The sequence below is a fragment of the Oncorhynchus mykiss genome, chromosome 1, assembly GCF_057628025.1.
Source record: "Oncorhynchus mykiss isolate SJ-2025 chromosome 1, ASM5762802v1, whole genome shotgun sequence".
Classification (NCBI taxonomy): domain Eukaryota; kingdom Metazoa; phylum Chordata; class Actinopteri; order Salmoniformes; family Salmonidae; genus Oncorhynchus; species Oncorhynchus mykiss.
Window position 1 is genome coordinate 70193371 of NC_143022.1, and position 24131 is coordinate 70217501.

General features: G+C 42.0%; 1 protein-coding gene and 1 long non-coding RNA gene across 3 annotated transcripts; one reads left to right on the forward strand and one right to left on the reverse strand.

Moving 5' to 3' along the window:
- Positions 1-164: 164 nt before the first annotated feature.
- On the reverse strand, positions 165-18121 carry si:dkeyp-121d4.3 (uncharacterized). 2 transcript variants are annotated; one of them, XM_090237885.1, is made up of 18 exons: positions 17402-18121; positions 17211-17243; positions 16919-17091; positions 16710-16755; positions 16491-16616; positions 16255-16359; positions 15844-16062; positions 15041-15178; positions 14733-14840; positions 14498-14611; positions 14175-14381; positions 13847-13987; positions 11088-11204; positions 10879-10967; positions 9112-9793; positions 7024-8865; positions 6582-6651; positions 165-1615 (listed from the first exon to the last, which is right to left on the reverse strand). In XM_090237885.1, exons 1-18 carry the CDS (start codon positions 17837-17839, stop codon positions 1608-1610), a joined length of 4656 nt encoding a protein of 1551 aa, XP_090094011.1. In that variant the 5' UTR covers positions 17840-18121; the 3' UTR covers positions 165-1607. The 2 variants fall into 2 exon arrangements, with proteins under 2 accessions (XP_090094011.1, XP_021464419.3); XM_021608744.3 differs by lacking the exon at positions 165-1615 and adding an exon at positions 4284-5214.
- Positions 18122-18390: 269 nt separating this feature from the next.
- On the forward strand, positions 18391-21482 carry LOC149985623 (uncharacterized). Its single transcript, XR_016496703.1, has 2 exons — positions 18391-20290; positions 21051-21482. It is a non-coding gene; the product is annotated as an uncharacterized LOC149985623 (long non-coding RNA).
- Positions 21483-24131: the final 2649 nt, after the last annotated feature.

A 24131-nucleotide genomic window follows, 5' to 3' on the forward strand; every position in this document is an offset into this window, starting at 1 on the left:
TATACACACACACACACAGTTGAAGTCGGAAGTTTACACACGCCTTAGCCAAATACATTTAAACTCAGTTTCACAATTTCTGACATGTAAACCTAGTAAAAATTCCTTGTTTTAGGTCAGTTAGGATCACCACTGTATGTTAAGAATGTGAAATGTCAGAATAATAGTAGATATACTTATTTATTTCAGCATTTATTTATTTCATCACATTCTCAGTGAGTCAGAAGTTTACATACACTCAATTAATATTTGGTAGCATTTCATTACATTTTTTTTAAACTTGGGTCAAACGTTTTGGGTAGCCTTCCACAAGCCCCCCACAATAAGTTGGGTGAATTTTGGCCCATTCCTCCTGACAGAGCTGGTGTAACTGAGTCAGGTTTGTAGGCCTCCTTGCTCGCACACACTTTTTCAGTTCTGCATTTGGAAGACCCATTTGCGACCAAGCTTTAACATCCTGACTGATGTCTTGAGATGTTGCTTCAATATATCCACATAATTTTCTTTCCTCATGATGCCATCTATTTTGTGAAGTGCACCAGTCCCTCCTGCAGCAAAGCACCCCCACAAAGAGAATCCTTAACCTATGTTTGAACCGACCCGGCTATAACTCTGTGGACATAAAATAAGACAGTGAGAGCCCCTCCAGGTTTTCCCTATCTGGGGGGGACTGGAACTGTCTGCTAAGTGGTAATACACTATGGTGGGACTTCAGGAGTTAAGCCAGATATAGTGTGTCATGTATGTGCGCTAGTGGGTTGGAATGAACTTTAGAAGTAGCTTTTTCCTTGTCGGAGAGTAGGAGGAGCCTTCAAGACGCTATGACGAAATGTGTGGTATATACATCAATGTACATTGTATTATGACCAGCGCTCTCGAGAATAAATGCTATTGGCTAATTTTGGTAGATTGGTCTCTGTCCATTTTATGCAAATAAGAATCTTACAAATTCTTAGAAACAGACAGTGATTTAAATTGAATTGGTTAATGAACACATATAGGAATTGTTAAATTCCTTTAACAACCACTCAAAAGTTTACACACCTACTCATTCTTTATTTTTACTATTTTCTACATTGTAGAATAATAGTGAAGACAAAACTATGAAATAACACACAGGGAATCATGTAGTAACCAAGAAAGTGTTAAACCCTTCAAAGTAGCAACCCTTTGACTTTAACCTTTATCATACTCATTAATGAGGCAAGTCAGTTCAGAACAAATTCTTATTCACATTGATGACCCACACCGGCCAAACCCGGACGACGCTGCACCAATTATTCGTCACCCTATGGGACTCCCAATCATGGCCGGTTGTGATACTGCCTGGATTCAAACCAGGGTGTCTGTAGTGAAGCCTCTAGCACTGAGATGCAGTGCCTTAGTCCGCTGTGCCACTTCATGATTGCCAAGGAGTTCTTGAAGGAGTTCCAACATATGCTGAGCACTTGTTGGCTGCTTTTCCTTCACTCTGTGGTCCAACTCATCCCAAACGATCTCAACTGGGTTGAGGTTGGGTGATTGTGGAGGCCAGGTCATATGATGCAGCACTCCATCACTCTCCTTCTTGGTCAAATAGTCCTTACACAGCCTGGAGGTGTGTTGGGTCATTGTCCTGTTGAAAAACAAATGATAGTCCCATTAAGTACAAACTAGATGGGATGGCGTATCACTGCAGAATGTGTGCCTTTAATTCTAAATAAATCACAGTGTCACCAGCAAAGCACCCCCACACCATCATCTCCTCATTGCTTCACAGTGAGAACCACATATGCGGAGATCATTCGTTCACCTACTCTCACAAAGACACAGTGGTTTAAGCAAAAATCTAAAATTTGGCCCAATCAAGTCTCTTATTATTATTGGTGTCCTTCAGTAGTTGTTTCTTTGCAGCAATTCGACCATGAAGGCCTAATTCACGCAGTCTCCTCTGAACAGTTGATGTTGAGATGTGTCTGTTACTGCATTTATTTGGGCTGCAATTTCTGAGGCTGGTTACTCTAATGAACTTATCCTCTGCAGCAGAGGTAACTCTGGGTATTTCTTTCCTGTGGCGGTCCTCATGACAGCCAGTTTCATCATAGCACTTGATGGTTTTTGCGACGACACTTGAAGAAACTTTCAAAGCTTGAAATTTTCCGGATTGACTGAACTTCATGTCTTAAAGTAATGATGGACTGTCGTTTCTCTTTGCTTATTTGAGCTGTTCTTGCCATATTATGGACGTGTTTTTTTTTTTACCAAATAGTGCTATCTTCTGTATAACACCCCTACCTTGTCACAACACATTTGATTGGCTCAAACGCATTAAGGAGGAAAGAAATTCCACAAATGAACTTTTAACAAGGCACACCTGTTAACTGAAATGGATTCCAGGTGACTACCCCTTGAAGCTGGTTGAGAGAATACCAAGTGTGCAAAGCTGTCATCAAAGCAAAGGGTGGCTACTTTGAAGAATCTCAAAAATAAAATATATTTGGCATCAAACTATGTGTTTGATACCATTCCACCGATTCCGCTACAGCCATTACCACAAGCCCGTCCTCCCCAATTAAGGTGCCACCAACCTCCTGTGATGTGAACGCAGCATAACATATGAGGCGAAGCAACGTAACAACCAATGGTTGCGTGCCACGTCATCGACTATCATCGACTGACAAATTGCTATATAACCCTGGTCCCCCAACAGTACACATTGTTATTGTAGCCCTGTACAAACACACCTCATTCAGCTCATCGAGGGCTTGATGATTAGTTGACCATTTTATATCAGGTGTGCTGCTAGGGGTCCTCGAGGACCAGGATTAGGAAACACTGGTTTAGCTGGTACTTTAAATACCTATCCAGGAGTAGTAAGATGTGTCAGGCGTCAGCAACGTCTCAGCATAGGAACGCATCTCTGTGATTAGCTGATACAGAAAATACCCATCCAGGCTTTGTAATATCTGGCATGCTGCAGTAACACCTGGGTAGAGGAACGCGCCTCGAGTCTGTGAAGGCTTAACATTTCTGAAAGCACTGGTTTTGAGTTGTCTTTTGTGTAATCATCAGCTTACTTTTGTCTGCCTAGTTGAATTCAGACGAGCAGCTTTAGCCATGTCCATTTAATTTGCAATTCATTTGAGTTATGTTCAACAATTTATTAGCATGGCTATACTGAAAATGTGTGTTGCATCAAAAGCTTGGGTCTAAGTAGTGCATACCAATATGGTATACATTTTGGTAGCCTTTCAATCTAATGTAAAATTACCATAATAGGCTGATGTTTGTCACACCATAATGATATTTTAAGAGTGAAAAGATAGGAATACCAGTAAGTTTAGTAACAATCCTTATGGCAGCGGGGTACATTTATTTTTAAGAAACATTTCAAACAGAGACTATCCACAAAAAACACACCCCGGTCAAACTTCTTTTTTTTTTTACAGTTCTGAAAGACAAAGTGGATGCATTTTCATTATTCTTGATACTCTGTCCGCTACATCTCTTTCCTCTCAACAAGCACACAATGTCATATGTCACAACATGCACACCTCAATGTCACCTATGGTACAGACTTTTATATTTTGATAAAATGAATACAAAAACACAATGCACTAACAAAATAATGGTGACATAACTACAAAATATGATACTACAATATGGTACACTGTACATTAACACTTGATTTCACAGATCTTTTATTGATGATGCAGAATGCTGTATCATTTCCAAAGATGTCTCAAATGTAAAATGTACTTCATGTTTGCTCTTGTTGGATGTTCAAAAGCTAGTCCTGAGGTCATCCTAGGAAAAGAGTAAAGAGACTCCTGGATAGATTGGAGGAAAAAGCATACCGCTGGTCAGCCACAGGCAACCTAACAGCTTGGAAGCAGTGGGGGAAAAAACTCAAATGGACAAGTTAGAAATAAAAGGAATTCTAATACATAAGAGAACCTTGGAGTGGCCAATAATCTGCTAGCTAACTACTACACTAGAAAAGCTTTAGCAGGAGTGTACAAATAAACCTTGTTTACGTGTAGAATTTCTGTTGGACATGTACACTTTGGACAATAACATTTTCTTCAGAAATGAACTTAGAAATCGAGTGAGTATATGTTTAGAGAAGACAGAGACTATGTAAGAACTTCCACTAAACTGAAGACTTTTCCTTAGTTCTCTGGTATCCTTTTGGCACACTTTCACCACCATAATTTACAGGCACTACCTAGTAAGAGGCATTCAAGCAGCAGTTTCATATCTCAAAGGATTTGGAGCAGAATGAAAATGCCAGGAACACAATATTTCCCAATTGTCTAGTTTATTTTTGGGGGGGCCAACAAAATGTATACAATAAGTAAAAGCCTGACACTTAGTGGATAAACAGAACATGCTAATCATCAGTATGCTAAAACTAAAAAAAGTAAGATTACATACAGCATTTAATCAAACTGGATACACCGATAACAGAATTAATTATTTGCAATGAAGTTACATTACATCTAAATCAACCCTTAGGTTGGTATCCAGCACAGAGAGGAAACGATTACAATAGAGATATGAAAATACCCCCACCCTAAAAAAAACATTAATTGGTAATTTCTTAAGTAATTTCAGGAACATTGTTTGCCTCGGTCTCCCACTTCTCCAAAAAGTCCTGCAGGTTCAAGTTGAAAGTATCAATACCTTTACCAGACAGATGAACCCCATCTGGCCTGTACAGGCCTGCGTCTGAGCAACACGTGATGTTTTCATGGGTCAGAGCAGTGCCACCTAGCTCTGCGATGATGGCGTGAACTCTTCTGTTGATGACGGCCCTAAAATTGTCCACTGCTTCGCTGTCCTCCGTTTGCCTCCACGACATCCGGGGCAAGATGTCAGACCAGACCAACCGGCATTGTGGGAAAATGCTTCTCACGGAGGTCAGGTCCTTCTTCACAGACGACATAAGGGCCTCAGGGCTTTGGGTACCCAGATCGTTACCACCCAGGTGCAGGATGACCACGTCCGGTTTGGGCCACTTGATCTTCAGCTGGTCTAACTGGGGAAGCAGCTGGGCCCACGTCATGCCCTGTGTGCCCTTCCACCACACCCGCACACTGCTGGGGTCCATGCCCAACTGCATGCCAATCTCAGGCGACTTGGCCCTCATCTCTGCCCAATATACAAGCGAGTGTCCACAGATCCACACGTTCCTAGGCTCAGTGTTGGCATAGGTAACTTTGGGAACTTTTCCTGTAAAAATGCAATAATGAGACAGAGTAAATGTATGGGTTAGCTTCACAGGGGCTCTGCTAGGTTGACGTTACTGCGAGGATTGACCTGTGCTCCAGCTCTTGGGTCTCTGCAGGCTGGCTGTTTTTCTTCCACCTTTGGCCCAGAACTGACGGAGCTGACACTCAAGACTACATTCTCCAGCAGTTAGTTAACTTAGTCTCGTGCTATAACAGAACTCTCCTAATGAACTGAGGTATGATAAATATTTGACACTAAAGACACCTTACCCACTAACTGACCTAGCTTGATCTTGTTTGTGTAGTACTACCAGACCACACCCTCATTGTGCAGGCCCTAGCTAGTCGTCAGATTGACAACGTTTATCCCTGTTTTGGAGTGAAAACAACACTAACAAGTCCCCTATCCAGGTAAAATTCTCCCTAGCAGTAAAGATTCCCTAATCAAGAAACTTAAAGTAATTCTAAAAAAGTCCTAAAAGTATTGAAGTATTGTACTACACAAACAAAAATACAATTCAACAGCTGAAGACCTATTGATGCAAAGTCTGCTAAAATACTTACCTTCAGCTGTTGGAGAAAACATTACATGTTAAAGCTAGCTAACATGAATATCTGTATTGAGAGCAACTCCTGTCCAGATTAAAGGAACATGGGAGTCTATGTCAGTCTATTGTTTCTGCTATTATTAGTTTGTCTGTGCAAAAGCACTTGAAGACCACCATGTTCATAAATTGTATTGCACGCAGAGGGCAATACATGTTTTCATCAAAATATTGTATTGCATGCACAGTGGAAGATAAATATATATTTAAATGCTTCTATGTGAGCATAAACCAAGCATGGGCACTTTCTTACTAGGACATACTTGTCTTAAAATTGTGTAATGCAAGCACCAAACTGGTCAATTGTTACAAGGCCAGGGCTTTCAAAGCAAATAAACAGGCATTGATGTGGTCTTCCAAGACAGAAGGCTATGCTTTGTGAAGCAATGTGGTAGACATGAAATAAAATGTAACTTAAAATTTCTGAGCGAGACCAAGCCCTAACACAATAATAAAAATGTAATATTTACGTTACAGAAAATATCATAGCTAAAGCAATCTAAGATATCACTTAAACCTGATTAACTATGGCTGTAATAAGAGCAAGTAAAACTGAAGTGAAGACTCAAACCTACCTATATTTCCTCCATATCCGTCTCTTGACACCTATGGTATCATCTCATCCTATACTTTCATTTGTGTTGAGTGCCAGGTATATACAGCTCTTGACTTGTTCTGGCATCACCTAATCTTAACCTAAGCTACAATTTGTGGCTGGCCATATTGCTACGTTTCAACCTTACTCTAAGGGGTTATCTGGTACCTGTTGTGTTTATCCTAGTGTTCTTCCTCTCCTGATTCTTCTGTCTCATCCGCAGGTTAAACTGCTCCAGCTACAAAACAGTGACAAATTGAGACACACACACACAAAATCTATCCAATGTAAATACAGTCAACTCCTAAATTAAGCAGATTGGGACTGACTTGCCAGCGTGCACTAAAACCAGAACATATCAGAAGCAATTTAATAGATTTGGGACTACAAAAATTCTGTACACACTGCACTTTTCCCAAGAGTACTTATGTTGTGTGTAATGGTAAATTCCTGATAACTGCCCTATACTGTAGGCCTATACTGTAATTCAAATGTAAACAACACCAAGGACTGAAGGTGTGGCTTGTATATCATACACAAATGTAACACAATCAGACAGGTAAAATGTTTCCTAACTTCAACACACGGAATGAAAAAAAACACAACATACCCTTTTCTTCTGTTTGGCCTTGATATCGTCTTCTGTCACAGGTGGACCCCGAGTCTCTGGTGATTGAGGGGGAGGAGAGGGCTTTCCACCTGCAGAATCAGGGCTTTGTGTTTTGATCTGGAGAGGTATGGTGATATTTTGTCTTGGTGAATCCTGCTGTGCACCAGACACACTTTTGACTGTTTCAATCACCTTGAGGCATCTAGACTGGTTGGTGACTTGGAGGATTTGACTCAAGACATCCCTTGTAGGATTTGATATAGTCACTTGATTCAATATATTTAATTGTTGTGTAAACTGAGTCTTTGCAAACGGTATCATGGGGGAACTAGGCTGCCCATAATAAGTGGAGGAGGGCAAGGCAGTGAGTAGGTCAAGGGATTGTCCCATAGGTGAAGTAAAAGTATACACCCCGGCTGCTTGTTGACCAACTGGAACATCAGGCGTGTTTGTCATGGATGAAACTGGGGAAATCTGTTCGGGGGGACCTGAGGAACCGGGTGGCAGTGATGAGAGATAGTTGGTACTACAACCCTTGCTATGCCAACTCTTAGGCGCGATGGGCTGGGTCTTCTCAGGACAGTTCCATAGTGTGGTGGAATAGGAGGTGCCAGGCTGTGAGGAGGGGGTGGGGGGCAAGACGCTCACTGTCCTGGTGAGGCTCTGCATCTGCCTGGCCCTCTCTAAGGCCGCCTCCTCTTCCGGGTCAAGGAAACCTCCATATTCCGAGGTGTCTTGGGGGCTGAGGTACACCTCCCGCTGGGAAGACCTGAATGGCGAGGCTGACCGGAAGTGTTTGGAATCAGAGTCGTCGGTGGTGCGGTGCCGATCTCCCCGCCTAGATGAGTGCTTCGTCTCTCTCTCTGAGAATGAGTGTTTATATGACTTTGTCCCGTAGAGACGCTCCTGGGTCCTGTCTGCCAGCTTGGTGACCTCCGAGGTGTCCAGATTCAAGCCGATGTCCTGGAGCAGGCTCCTGATCTTGCCGAAGTGCTGCTTCTTTTCCCGACTATCCTGCTCCCTGGTCTCCTCCACCGGGACTCTGGCTGAGCAGGACCTCTTGTTATCCCTGTACCTGTCTGACCGCCCAGGTATCTCACAGTGCTCTTTCTCAGTCGCTGCAGGGGCTTTACCCCCATAGAGGAAGTCCTCTTCTTCCACACGTTCAGATTCGCTCAATAGCTGGCTGTGGGACATCATTCCAAGAATTCCGGGAAAGCCACCACCTTCCTGGATTGCTCTCTCGTGAGGCAGCAGCCGGTCTTCATTTCTGGAGTTATCATAGTCGTCAGAGTTCTTCACTCGCTCCCCGATGATACCCCTGCGTGGGCACTCTGGCTCTTCCTCTGTACAGGGCTCATCTCTGTCCTGATCTTCATCCCCACGGTCAAGCAACTCGCAATAAGGCTTTTGAAGTATGGAACTATCTTCCTGAATACCAGCAATCTCCTCTTGAGACTCCTTGACCATGGCTGACAGCAGACCGGCATCCACACCTTTGTTGAGGGTGTTGAGGAAACGGGCGAGCTGGGTGTTCAGGTTAGAGTTATTTTCCTGAGACTCTCGAATGGGAGGTTGATTTGAAGAATAAGGGTCAAGAGGTGTTTGGCGAACTGGAGAAGGCTGCGACAGGTGCTCTCTAGAAGTCTGCTCATATGGATCATACTTGGCAGATAAGTCAGGAACAGGATGCCCAGCAAGTGAACGTTCATAATAGGACTTCTGACTGGATGTTTGGGTGTAGGGTGGTTGGGCAGAGTGTGGTTTATAGGGCGTCTCAACGTCATAACCGTATTGTTCCACAAGCCTTTGATCAAGAGGTTGAGCTTTAGGGAGTTCAGTCTGGAGAGAATAAACAAAACATTTATAATTGGACTCCCCCCCCCCCATTTCATACAAATTATTTGATTTCACAAATTGCTCATCAGGCTGATGATTTAATATGTTTCTTTTACCAATATATGATAACTAAAAAAAGCACTGGCGCACAGTGGACTATTCTAATGAAATATAACCAGCTCTTAAAAATTATTGAGAGTGAACAAACGATTATCTACATGATTGAAACGTTTAAAAATGACAACTGACCTGCATTGGGAAAAGTGGACCTGCAACATGGTCTGAGCGTTTCTTCAGAATGGACTTGGGTTTGATGTCAGTTGGTGGTTTAGGTTGTGTAGGAAGCTCTGCCATTCCATGATTGTAGTCAAAGCAGGTCTTCTCCATAGGCTTCACTTTTGAGAAGAAATTGGGAACGCCACCATGTTTCTCCATGGCAACTATGGCTCTCTTGCGGTATATCAACTCATTGAGCTCCTCTAGTTCCCTCTTCTTTCTTTCTAGCTCATCATTCATTCTATCTGGAGATCTACTTACTGGGCTTGAACCATTCTTGGAGCTCCTCTGACTACTTCCATCTCGCTCCTTGCTGCGGCTCCTTTTCGAGGAAGTTCTCTTTTTGCTGCCGCTCCTTTGGTTGTAATCTTTTCTCTCCAGACTGTGGCTTCGTCTCCTGTTCCTCTCCCTGCCCCGGCTCCTGCTGCGACTGCGCCTGTACTTGCATCTACCACCCTGCTCTTTGCGCTCCCTGCTTGTGCTCCGCCTTTTCTTCACTCGGCCAAACTGGTCTAGGCTGGGGCTCCTGTGTCCGTATCTCCGCTGGCTGCTGTCGGAGTCTTTGCCACCAGATCCAGAGCCAGCAGGTTTTGACACCAGAATATTTATGACTGATTTCATCTTGATTGACTTCTCCGAGGCAGGTTTGTCGTTGCTGGTGCACAAAAGAATGAGGGAAATGACTTCGAGCACATCTCTTAACCCTCTGGAGTCTAAGCGGGTGGGGGTGTGGGAGGGGGTGGGGGGGTCCTACTATGCTAACATACGGAATTGTTTATTAAAGGTGGTCGAACCAAGGACAATTTAGCTATTTGATTTTGAGTTTTAGGACCCCTTAACGTATCAAAAAAATATATATTAAAAAAAATATGAAAAATTGAATTTGGCCTTACTGCTATTAGCCCATGGAAAAACAGAAGCATTATAAACAAATGAAGTTTGTTCTGAAGTGTCTATCCTATATCTGATATTGCTGATTCAAATAATTAAAGCTTAAAAAAAAAAGTGCACCCCACGGGGTCCTGAGGATTGAGTTTGGGAAACACTGATTTAACCCCTTATTTTAGGCACTAAACTAACTACATTTATACTTCTTAACCATATATATACTTCCATCATTTTTATAAACCTGGTACCTGGCTACCTTCAGACTAGTCTTGTGAGCATCCTAGAGCAAAACAAACGACATAAGTGTTCGTGAGAGACTCACCTTTCCACAGAGGGTTCATATTAGTGTGTAGCCCAAACGGTTCAGACAGAGTACCGTGACGCTTTTGGGGTCGTAGAGAAAAACAGAGAACACCATCGTGTTTGTGAGGCCAAAAAGGAGTCATAATAGTTTGCGGGCCAAACTGTTCGGAACGCTACAGACGTTTGTGTGAGAAGACCGATTTTCGGGATGCCTCATGGTCTGACTATCATCGCTCCAGCACTGCCATCTTTCACTGCTGTTGCGGAAGGGCGACATCGGCGGATGCAGTGGATTGAGACGCATCCCATGCAAAAAACTTCAACTGTGTGGTGTGAACTTAAACTGACGGATTTTGATAGGGATTTTTAAAATTCTTATGCTAATTCTATTTCCACAGTGGCAAGGACATCGACTCTAGGGGATACATTTTTAGATTTCAGGGTAGTTGTGGCTGTGCCAACAAATGACATCCAAAATCATCACACAATGATACTTTACCTTGACTTCATGTTGGAACCAATACTACTACTAATTACAATCAAACTCACGTGGGATCATCATCTTTGTTCTCTACTTTGACACCTGTGCCCTTGATGAGGTCATTTGGGTCTCTCATCAGTTTGATGGTCATCTTCTTCTGTAATAGACAATAATAGGAAATAGACAGTTAAAGACAACACAGACAGCCACATGTCTATCCCTTAAGTGAATATGACATCCCCCAAAGTCACTGGCCTTTGTTCCATCATAAACCAACCTTTTCCTTTGCCGCCACGCCCCTTAGCTTGGGCACAGCGGTAAGAACAGGGGTAAGAACACTGTCGGTAAGGCGTTTGATCCTAATCGCTTGGTTGCCTCCTTCAGCGGTTTCAAGCTAGGAGAAAATTGAAAGAGTTAAAAGAAAAACATAAAAATAACAAAAATATGAATAAAACAAAAATGTGAGCAAGACAAAGGAGCTGATCGTGGACTACAGGAAAAGGCAGGCCGAATAGTGGAGCAGTTCGAGAGTTTCAAGTTCCTTGGTGTCAAAATCACCAACAGACTATCATGGTCCAAACACACCAAGACAGTCGTGAAGAGGGCAGGAGACTAAAAATATTTGACATGGGTCCCCAGATCCTCAAAAAGTTCTACAGCTGCACCATCGAGAGCATCCTGACCGGTTGCATCACTGCCTGGTATGGCAACTGCTCGGCATTCGACTGTAAGGCGCTACACAGCAAGCGGTAGTGGAGTGCCAAGTCTAGGTCCAAAAGGCTCCTTAACAACTTCTACACCCAAACCACAAGACTGCTGAACAATTAATCAAATGGCCTCCCTGACTATTTACATTGACCCCCCCCTTTGTTTTTATACTGCTGCTACTCGCCGTTTATTATCTATGCATAGTCATCTTACCCGTACCTACATGTTCAAATTACATCGACTAACCTGTATCCTCCGTACATTGACTCGGTACCGGTACCCCCTGTATATAGCCTCGTTATTGTTATTTTGTGTTACTTTTATTTAGTAAATATTTTCTTAACTCTATTTCTTGAACTGCATTGTTGGTTAATGACTTGTAAGTAAGCATTTCACGGTAAGGTCTACACCTGTTGTATTCGGCACAAGTGACAAATAAAATTTGATTTGAAATAGCTAGTTGGATGTAGCATGCCTTCAGAAAGTATTCACACCCCTTGACATATTTCACATTTTGTTGTGTTACAAGGTGAGATTAAAATGGATTTTATTGTCTTATTTTTTAAAAAAAATTACAATCTACATAAAATACTCTAATGTCAGAATGGAAGAAAAAAATTTAACATTTGTATAAGACCTATGAAAATTAAAAGACTAATATACATTATATATAAAAGTATGTGGAAACCCCTTCAAATTAGTGGATTCTGCTATTTCAGCCACGCCCATTGCTGACGGGTGTATAAAATTGAGCATTCAGCCATGCAATCTCCATAGACAAACACTGGCAGAAGAATGGCCTTACTGAAGAGCTCAGTGACTTTCAATGTGGCACTGTCATAAGATACCACCTTTCCAACAAGTCAGTTCGTCAAATGTATTCCCTGCTGGAGCTGCCCTGGTCAACTTTTAAGTTTTGTTATTGTGAATTGCAACACTCTCCACAGAGTTCCAAGCTGCCTCTAGAAACAACGTCAGCACAGCAACTGTTCGTCAGCGCTTCATGAAATGGGTTTCCATGGCCGAGGAGCCGCACACAAGCCTAAGCCGCACACAAGCGCAATGTCAAGCGTCGGCTGAAGTGGTGTAAAGCTCGCCACCATTGAACTCTGGAGCAGCCATTAAACTCTATAACTGTTTTAAAGTCATCATTGGCCTCATTGTGAAATCCCTGAGCGGTTTCCTTCCTCTCCATCAACTGAATTAGGAAGGACTCTGGACGCCTGTATCTTTGTAGTGACTGGGTGTATTGATACACCATCCAAAGTGTAATTAATAACTTCACCATGATCACTATCTACCAATAGGTGCCCTTCTCTGCAAGGTATTGGAAAACCTCCCTGGTCTTCGTGGTTGAATCTGTTTGAAATTCACTGCTTGACTGAAGGAACTTACAGATAATTTTATGTGTTTATTTTACCCTTATTTTACCAGGTAAGTTGACTGAGAACACGTTCTCATTTACAGAAACGACCTGGGGAGTAGTTACAGGGGAGAGGAGGGGGGTGAATCAGCCAATTGTAAGCTGGGGATGATTAGGTGGCCATGATGGTATAGTATGAAGACCAGATTGGGAATTTAGCCAGTACACCGGGGTTAACACCCCTACTCTTACGATAAGTGCCATGGGATCTTTAGTGACCACAGAGAGTCAGGACACCCGTTTAACTTCCCATCCGAAAGACAGCATCCTACACAGGGCAATGTCCCCAATCACTGCCCTGGGTCATTGGGATATTTTGTTTTTTTTAGACCAGGGGAAAGGGTGCCTCCTACTGGCCCTCCAACATCACTTTGAGCAGCATCTGGTCTCCCATCCAGCAGCTGACCAGGACCAACCCTGCTTAGCTTCAGAAGCAAGCCAGCAGTGGGATGCAGGGTGGTATGCTGCTGGCAAATGGCACACAAATTAAATGTGTGGGGGACAGAGATGAGGTAGTAATTCAAAAATTATGTTAAACACTATTACTGCATACAGAATGAGTCCATGTAACTTATTATGAGCCTTTCTAAGCAAATGTTTACTCCTGAAATGATTTAGGCTTACCATAACAAAGGGGTTGAATACTTATTGACTCAAGACATTTCAGCTTTTCATTTATAATTCATTCGTAACATTTAAAAAAAAACATAATTCCACTTTGACATTATGGGGTATTGTGTGTAAGCCAGTGACAAAACATCTCCATTTAATCCATTTTAAATTCAGGCTGTAACACAACAAAATGTGGAATAAATCAAGGGGTGTGAACACTTACAGAGGGCACTGAATACCAATTGATATTAATTTTGACGTGCCAATCGGATCACAGCACCATGGAGACTCACCGAAATGACACTGAACTTCACCTTCTCCGAGATGTTCAATTTCTTCTCCTCCATGACCTCGGTCAAATGGAAGAACAGCAGCTGGGGGCTCTGATGGCACTTAATGGTCCCAGACAGATCCCCAGCTTGCACCACCTCACCCTAGAGGGGAAAACACTTCACTTAGACATGCTGTGCAAAGAATATTAAAGGCATTTTTTATAAAAATTCCATTACATAAAACATCCCACCTTTCTTCAGTGTGTAAAGTTGTCATACATCAAGTGGAAAAACCTAGCCAGACTCCGACTTAATGGCATCCTGTACCACATTCTAAAAGTGATCTTACGGTTCTGCGTTGCTCTGTTGACTCCTCAAACGTCTCTGAGAGAATCTCCACGTTGATGGCACGCTCCTCCTTAGTCTCACGGTTGGTGGAAATGTTAAAGTGAACCTTGTCTCCGTCACACATGGTGGCTTCAGTCAGAACGTCAGCTGCTCCAAACAATAACTGCTTCTGTGTGCCACCCACCAATGCCTCCAAAAGGCCCTGCTCCTGGAAGGAAAATGAGAAAACACATTCTAAAATACATGATTTGACCACCCAAACTTTTCCCAACAAGAACACAACAATAATATTTGATTTGTACATTCTTTCAGTACCACACGTACCTGCTGCTTTTTGGAGACCTTAATGACCGTTCCTGCATGCTGCGCAGCGCTAATGTCCTCAAACACCACAGTCCTCTGGAGCAGCACCTCCTCCACTGGGGCCACTGGCTTCCACTGGAGACACAGTAATAAGGACATTACTGGGTATGTCACAGATGAGAGTACTCCACTCTGAATGACAGGAGATTTTTCACCAGTTGGCACCTATCATAATTTGCACTGAACTGTGCCCCACCTTCTCGTTTCCTGTAGGGTCTTCAACGATCTTCTCCATGGTTTCTTCCATTGTCACTGAGCACTCTTTCAGTTTCCTTACTCTGATGGCCTTCTCCTTATTTTTGATCTAATGAAAACAAATTACATTATGTTAACGTCAAATGTATAAATCAATCAACAAATAATTTCAACAACATTGCTATACTTAGGACCAGAACCTGCACAGAGGGTCCTAACATCACTCCCAGGTACAAACTGATCATCATTCAGTGTCAACAAACTCAATTTGCCACTGAATTATGTGGATGGGAAAGACACTATACTCACTGTGACAACTGTAAAGTCCACCTCATCCATAATGGTAAACTCAGTTAGACTCATGTTCTCAGTGGTTTCAAAGGGCAGGTTGTTCTGGTTCGCTGCCATGATGGTACCAGAATCACACTTTACACTCTTTATAACACCCTGGTGGAGAGTACAAAACATATATATCAACAACTAGCTACAGTGGGGATGGCCAACTCTGGTCCCATAGAGCCGCTATGTGTGCCGTATTTTGTTCCAGCCCAGCTCCAACACACTTGATTTAAAGGGATTCTCAGTTACTTTTGTATACTTTTCAGCCAGTAGCTCTGAAAGTAGCGCTTGAACCAAAAGTGGTCCCTGAAAATTGTCTACTACGTCACATATGTGCACCATGTCATTGCACTCGCGCTGCTGTGGGTGCATCACGTCCATCTTGCTAGCTGTCACTCATATGGTGAGAGGCTGAAGCTCATTAGTTGAACTCAAATGGCACATAACAGCTTCCAACAAAACTGTTTCAAACTAGGGGTTTTGTGGCTAATTGAGGTGAGACAGTAATTCTGCTCATAGATTATGCATGGAAGAACTACACAATGATACATCCAACCCAATGTGGGAGGTTTAAAAAGACTTAGTAGTCACCAAAGTACGGGAACATGTCTTTAAAAAATTGTGGTCTCAATTGAAGATCTTGAATAGATTATTATTTGACTCAGGTGTGGTCATACTGAGCTGAATAAAATGGCGTAGAGCTCATCAGGACCAAAGTTTATGTCAGAATTTGTAACCAAAATGAAGATATGCCACTCAGACTTTAGACTCACCACCTCCCTCTTCTCTCCAGTGATCTTAAAAGTCTGTGGTGTCTTTGGCCGAATATTAGTGGCTCTAATTTTTTGGGTAACTATGTCGGTCAACAAGTTGAACATCACATGGTCCCCTTGAAACAGAGTGATGGTGTAGTCCTTCTCCGAGTAAAGCAGTGCTCTTGACATGCCGTCGATGTTGGCCTCTATTTGGCCAGGTTTCGGCTTTGCACCAGGCTGTGTGAGGGCACATAATTATGTTAATAGCAACAAGGACATATTTAAATGAGAAGCCAAATACTAGTCATAACAAGCCAAGCATATAATCAAGTTACCTTACAATAAACATCTAGTTATGGCAGTGATTAGAACTTTAATAAAGTTGTGACTGAATACTTTTTCCCCCTGTGTGCTACAGAGTTCTATCACCTGCTGCTCCAGTATAACATTGCAGACAAAACCTTCAATAATGGTGGAGTCAATCTCCTCAGTACCCCCTGGAGGTACAGACACACCAGTGGCATACTCCCCGGCCTGGGTTTATTATACAAAGAGGGGAAAAAAACAAGACGCATTATTTAAAATACAATGAAAACGAATGGTTCACAAACTCCTGAAAATGTCTGTATAACTATATATAGCGAAAAATGTCTAAAGTGACCCACCTTCTCCTTGTAGGCTGTAAAATGCACCCTGACCCCAGGTATCATGTTCTTGGGGACTCCGAGAAAAGCATCAAAAGTGAAGGAATATTTATTGAGATCGTCTCTTTCGATGTAGCCATAAGTTGGCTGTGGGGGGAGAGCAAAACTTGAGAATGCAATGTTACCTAGTGGAGATGAAGAACCTTCCCTTCAAGCAGGCTTCTCAGCTTTTGGACTTACCCCTATGAATGAGATGACCCCCTTGGATCTTCCAGGTGGAGGAGGCCTATGATTTATAAATGTTGAGAGGAAAAAATATATGCGTCATGTATAAGCAGAACTTATACATGAAAGCTAATCTCATGTATGGAAGAGCAAACTACTGTATGCAATCAAACACTAATCCAAAGTGATGATGACATCCAAATTGTTGACATAATGATCATTACTTGTCATTGTAGCTCTTCTTCTGTCCTGCTTTTTTGTCCTTCTTTGAGTCGTTGGTCTTCTGTTCATCAGTCTGGGGTGGATCAAGCTGAAGAACCTCAGAGTCCCGGCAGCGTCCCCACACATAAGGAACTACAGTCGTCTCAGTCGGAGGGGAGGCGGTTGTCGGGACGGGCTGTTGTCGGGAAGAGAAACGGAGCCTGTGAGAAGTTGAGGCTCAGCAGAACATACATTTAATTAAAATTGTATCACAGAGATGACAGGACAGGACAGAACAGACACAGTGGCACTTACCCACAATGATGGAGGAACAGCGTAAGGGTTGGCCTAAAGGAGGCAGACTTGATGTTAGGGATTACTTTAAAACCATGTTAGGGCCATTTAAACCATGTCATGTTACTATAACACTAAATGAGTTTTTTACAAGTTTAAATTAAGAATTTACAATATGCACAAGGCACAACAAGTTGTCTTTATAAGATTACCTCGCTTTGCCAGGGTGAAGGAAAGACAGGGTTGTCCACCGGAGGCGGAACCATGGGCGGCATATCTAGGGGAGGAATACCAGGGGGCGGGATACCTGGGGGCATTGGTCTGGGTCCATTGCACATCATTGGATCATACAGTCCGGGCATACCTGGTCCATCCATCTGTGGCCCATTTAAACATCCATCCATGGGGCCACCTGGACCCATTGGTTCATAGCCTGGCTCATATCCGTGATAATCAGGTGGCATGGGGCCGTGCATCATTGGATCTCCCATAAAGTTAGGATGTGGACCTGGGCCACCGTGAAAAGGACCAAAAGATGCAGGCGGCCCACACCAACCTGGACCCATGTCAAATGGATCAGGCACCCTTGGGCCCATATCAAATGGAGGTCCATTGCCTTTTCCACGCTTCCGACCACCACCTCGTCCCATTTCGAAAAATTGAACGAAAGCTGCTCTCAAGCTTACGTTAGCAGTAACAACTCTTCAAATGGGGAAGCGAACGTTGAAATGCTGGCTAGATTACCATACTATATATATATATATATATATATGTGTGTGAAGGTACATGTATTCACTATTGCGTATTCACAGTTTGTGGTTTAATAAGTACGTCTGGTTATATCGCAACTATAACATCCTACGTTAGCGAGCTAGCTAGCTTCATAACCTCATACTAGACATCAGCGAACTTGTTGCGGATATTATGACTATGGAGACGTGACATATATCCGGTGTAGATAGAGCCAAATCAGAGAGGCGAAAGTTTTCCACTAGATAACGCAGTCAAAATGGTTATATGGTAAACATTTATGAAAACAAAAACGTGCTTTTTGGTCTAAATGTTGGGTTAGGCATAAGGCTAGCAGCATGGTTAAGGTTTGGTTTAAAATCAGATTATAATTAGGTAAATTGTAGAAATGGGCGGGGTGTATGGCTTTGTGAACTAGTGACGACCAAAGCGAAGCGAGATGATTTATACCATTGAGATCCTATTTAATTAATAGAGGGTGCTATGTCAAATAACACCTCAAAGTTTCAGAATAGCGTGAAAATGGCAACCATAGTACGGAACAATTTTCACGTAATAATAAGCAATTCAGCTTCAGTGTAAAAAAGCCAACTTCGTCAGATTCTTTGGAGTACAGAAATAACAAAAAATGCCGAAGAATTGCTGTGACGTTCCATGAACGTGTAACCAGGTCAAAGGTTCCGACCTACGGTTCGCAATGCTCCCAAGTAGGGAAATTGAGCCTGCGAGAAGAGCCCCGTTGCTTCAGTCTATTCGGCGTGGGGACCCGGTGTCCAAGTACGCTACACGTAGTTGTTTGTGGAAAACATTTAATCACAACTAAGCTATTTACGTTATTCTGTATAGTTCGTTTGTAACACCACTCACTATTGTAACCCAATAGTCTATTTTGTGTTGTCGGTCTTGTTTGGTTTACGTTGCGGTTGGGATGGTAGCTAGCTAGCATTCACTCATGTGGCTGCTAGCGCCATGAAAAGGTGCATGAGGGAAGCACTATTACGTTTTTCTAAGTAGTGAGGACACGAGAGCAGGCAATGTTGACAAGTAATCTTTATACATGGTTTACTTTGCTTAAAATGTAATTTACTAAAATAAGCAGACAAAAATAATGTATTTGCTGTGAGCCAATGGGGTAACCTAGAAAACCACAGATTGCGTTACGCGGGCGGGGCCGCGACGTTCTATTTACGGAACGCCATTTGGGTGGGTGACTCACCTTGCGTGTCAAAAGCTACACGTCAAATAACATTATGGCCAATATTTGCAATCACAATTAAGGCGCGCGTGAAGCCAGCTATGGGTGCGTTCGTAAATTCGCTCTGGCTATCTACTCCGATTTCAGAGCACTTTAGCCTGAGTGTACCAGAGCGCAGAATAACTGGATTCATTCACAAACGCTCAACACCCGTTAAATATGGCCGGTGTCAGTAAAAAACAAAAAGCGTAATTAAATTGTTGTCAGCAGTACAGTTAGTCACCAACGCTCTGGATAACATAAACAACCTAACTAGCAGTTAGGACGAGTAAAATGGTCAGAGTGAGGTGTTCTCTCATTTGTGTCTGGAAGAAACTGGCCAACCGTTAGCCAATTATATTGGGTAATTGACTGCTCGTTGTGAGGTCAGAACGCTCGGATTAACCCTACTATGGAAGGCCAAGAGTTTCAAATCGTCTTGATTTGGACGCGTTCATTACACCTGTTCAGTGTGCATTTACAGGTGATTAGAACGCCTGTGTAGTAACGGGCACATCCCATGTGTCTGAAAGTACCACATTGTAGCCCCTCCCACCTCAATTTTTGTGATTTTGACTTCCGGCCTGTTGCGATAAATCGCTTACTCAGGGAGGAGGAGATTATTCTAAATATAGCTCAAATTGTTATTACATTTACAGAATGTAAACGCTGCAGCAAGGCGTTGGTGAGAAAGAAATAGAAACGACCTTTTCCAAATAACTACAAATCTGACGCTGGCTATCGTATCTTATTTTCATTGAAATAGCATGGCGAGTTAGCTAGCTAGCAATAGTATTCTGTCAAGCCTGTAACTAACGTTAATGGTTGTTACGTTGTGGAACAGAGCAACATAGTTCTTTGTACTTGTCATTTGGTTGAGACAAACATTAGTTTAGAACATATAATTGTTTACTTTGTGTAGATTTGTGTAATTAGTTGGGTTTGCTAGTTAGCAAGCTGAGATGTATTTGCTCAAATTGGCTAATTTAGCTATTAGCTAATGTTTTAGGAGAACAGGTTAGCTCCCTGCATAATCTAGACCATACAATAATGGGGAATAAGGTCTGGCTGTTGCAGTGCCCAGACTAGGTGAGAGCAAACTGCTACAGAGATAAAGGTAAAATCTCTATCTTGACTAGCTATATTTCAAGGTTGAACCAATGCAATATGTATTTTATTGGCTTGCTACGTGAGCTGCTTTTTCTGAACATGTCTGATAAAGCTACACCCTTAGAAAAAAAGGTGCAATCTAGAATTTAAAGTTATTCAGCTGTCCCCATAGGATAACTTTTTGAAGAACCCTTGTGGGTTCCAGGTAGAACCCTTTCCACAGAGGGTTCTACATTGTTAACCCATTTTTCTAAGAGTGTATCTAGTTGTTCTAATGCAATGTCCATGTTACAGTCACAACATGATGATGATATAGTAAAGTATCCAAAGACTTGTGAGGAGGAGAAAAGCCTGCTTTGGATTAGCAAGGAACAATAACTAGCTATATCAGAAACATGTTCAGGAAAAACAACAGGCAGCGAGTAAGCTAGTAATAGTAACATTATTATTTGAAACCTCACATGTGCATGTATCTGTGATATATTTAAGCAATAAGGCACTTCAGGGGTTTGTGGTGTATGGACAATATACCACGGCTAAGGGCTTATGCGCAACGCGGAGTGCCTGGATAAAGCCCTTAGCCGTGGTATATTGGCCATACACCACAAATCCCTGAAGTGCCTTATTGCTATTAAAAACTGGTTACCAATGTAATTACGACATTAAACAAGTAATATTGACTCAGTTGAATTGTCAACTGGTCTACATTCTTGTTAGGGAGATGTTGCTGTTCAGAATAACATGTTTATGAATGTCGATGTTCACAGGAATCTACTAAGTCTGTTGAACCAGTAACACAGATGGAGGGGGAGGAAAACAGACTGCTTCTTTCTACAACACCTTCACCAAATCATACAATGTTTGTTACATCTGAAATAAATACAGAATTATTTTAGTTTATTCTGTTTAATGTTTTTTTATGCTGGATGTAATTTAGCAGGTCTATAGTATAATGTATTGTTTTGAAACATTTTATTAAATATCTATTCAGTTTACTCTATTTTATGTTTGCTAAAATAATGTATGTTTTGTAACGAGCTGCAACAAACACTCAAACTGGACAGTTTTCATCTCCATCTCTTCATTCAAAGACTCAATCATGGACACTTACTGACAGTTGTGGCTGCTTCGTGTGATGTATTGTTGTCTACCGTGCTCATTGTGCTGTTGTCTGTGCCCAATAAAGTTTGTACTATGTTCGTGATGTGTGTTTTGTGCTATATTTTTTTATATTATTTTTAAATCCCAGCCCCCATCCCCACAGGAGGCATTTTGGTAGGCTGTCATTGTAAATAATAATTTGTTCTTAACTGACTTGTCTAGTTAAATAAAAGTACACAAAATAAGCAAACGAGATGCAACGGGCAGGGGCGATTTTATCATGTAAATCTTGGTGGTGCGAACTACAATTTTATTTTTTTAGATTCATCCCAGCAAACCCACAACAATAAACAATACACTAATTACGTTAACTAAATTCAAAACATTGCAGTTCTTACAGTATTCTCCCTGTACACCAAGTCAGAACGGTATGATAAATAAAAGGGGCATATAAGCAGACAATGAAAGCTCTGCTCTACCTGCCCTGAATGACAGGTCGTCACCAGGCACAACTCTTATATCTCACACATTGAAAAGTACTGCTTTTATTTTTCTAATAAGTCCATTGTATAGTCAGTGCGTTAACTTTTCAACTGTGCTCCAAATCAGTTTGTAATCGGAGCATCTGTAATTTAACATCACGAGCGGAACCTCTATCATTGTCCAGTCTTGCCACAGCATTGTGAACTGCGGCACATTGAACCATATGATTGGTGTAGTTATGTAAGGGATCAAGGGGATTGGATGCATGTTTAAAATAAACGCCCCTCAAGCTTAGAGTGGAGCTGAATGCAGAGCAAGATTGTTCTCTGCTGAGTTTAGAAAACTGTTAAAAGAACAGCATGGTAGCGCTAAAGTCTATTTAATCCACAGTTGCATTAGTCCCATCATTTGGTGATTGGGATTTAGGCAGTGACAACAAAAAGGCATCAGACAGACCTACAGTATGTTTTAGCAGAGAGGTTTGGTAGGGTGGCCTTATTTGTAACTCTGAAAATAATTTTGTCAAACAGATTGTGAACCTAAAAGTGTAAATTGGATTCAAGAGGGGAGACAATGAATATAACAATTAATTGGTTAGGGTGTAGGGGCAGTTCTATGTAATCTTGTCTAGAGTAGATTTGATCTATTTACTTTATTTAGTCTGATCAGTGGAACAATTGTCATTCTTAACAATGGGCTAAAACATAGGGTAATTGCTGTGCTTGTCAGCAAGAACACTACTGTTATTCCCCACACGTATTTTACTATTCCACTTATTCCAAATTTTGCCAGTGTAATCATATATTTTAAATCTCATATTAGCCTACTTGTGTCTTTAAAAATGAATGATATGAGGCTATGTATTATTGCAGCCGTTACTGGACAGTTTTGAAGAAGTCATACAAATAAGCATAGAATATTAAATGCTCCAGGAATCAAATATAATTTAACATTTTAGTATTGTGCACAAGCTAGGCAGAGATGGTAAGGGGACTCACAACTCATAAACACATATTTTGTCTATGTAGGCATAAGTAGTAAGTAGCCTTGGTTTATGCAAGCTGGAACGGCTCATAGGACATGAGCCAACCTCCTGTTTCCGAAGCGTGAGGCAGCTTGATGTAAAGTATACCCCCTAGACAGGACGCTAGTCTATTGCAGGACCTCACCCCCCAATCCATCTCTCCTTAGTAGACCTAAACTACCTGAATATTGATATTTATTAGATTTTTCACAAAGCTTGGGTGATTTTGAGAAATTATTGTTATAACAAGGACATTTTCAAACACCCAGCACTTGGGAAACATAAATCAGGGGTGGCTAACCCTTCTGGAGAGCAAGCAGAATTCTCTTCCAGCCCAATTTTGCCCGTGTCCCTATTTAACTTCATTACTGTCTGAATAAATTGTGAAACCACACATTTTTTTGTTGCATTCTTAACATTTCTTCCCCCAAAAGTAACAAAGTCGTCAACTTTTGAGTGTTCATTTAATATTCTAAGCATCATAAATATTGTAATGAAACAGCAGGGAGCAGGTCTCGAACCCTCGACCTTCGAGCCCGCGCGCGCTATCGACTGTGCCGCAAAAGCATGCTCATGCGGCAGGGTCGATTTCCGCGCTTATAAACACAGGGTCGTTACAATATGTAGAATTGCAGGAAATTAGCTTTAAAACAGTAACATTTTCCTGGGAATCTAGGGGTTGTGCAAGGGGGCAATGAATTCACATAGCAAATCTCACTCCAAGTTTTCTTCAAAAGTTGGCAGCGCTGCATTGGATTTGACTGAACTAGCTAGCAACGATAGCAGCAGCCACGGTGGGGTGCACGAGAATGGTCGGATTAGATTATGCGGAGTGTCATTATTGTAATTTTTATAACCTTTTGACCTGTCAGAAACATTCCCCCAGATGAATCCAAATGTAGAGGCATTTAAGACAGACAGGAGGAGGAGGTTGGTTCCCCTGCAGCTGGATGGCATGTGTCCGGCTACAATCAAATCAGCTGGGCTAAGGAGGTCTGCCCTGTCTGTATTTTAGATTTAAGGTATTTGATAGTTTGTGTGTTAGGGAGAGGGAGGTAGATTGAGCTTTATGTCATGTGATAAATGCCAGAGGTAATGAATGGATTTTAAAAGAAACAGGGTGTCCCTCTGTGTACAAAAGTAATGAAGTATTTCAGTAACTAGTGTTTTCTTGTATTTTTATGTTAAAGGAAAGTGTAAGGTAGGAGACAACCTCGGAGGCAGAGACTCTGCCCATGGA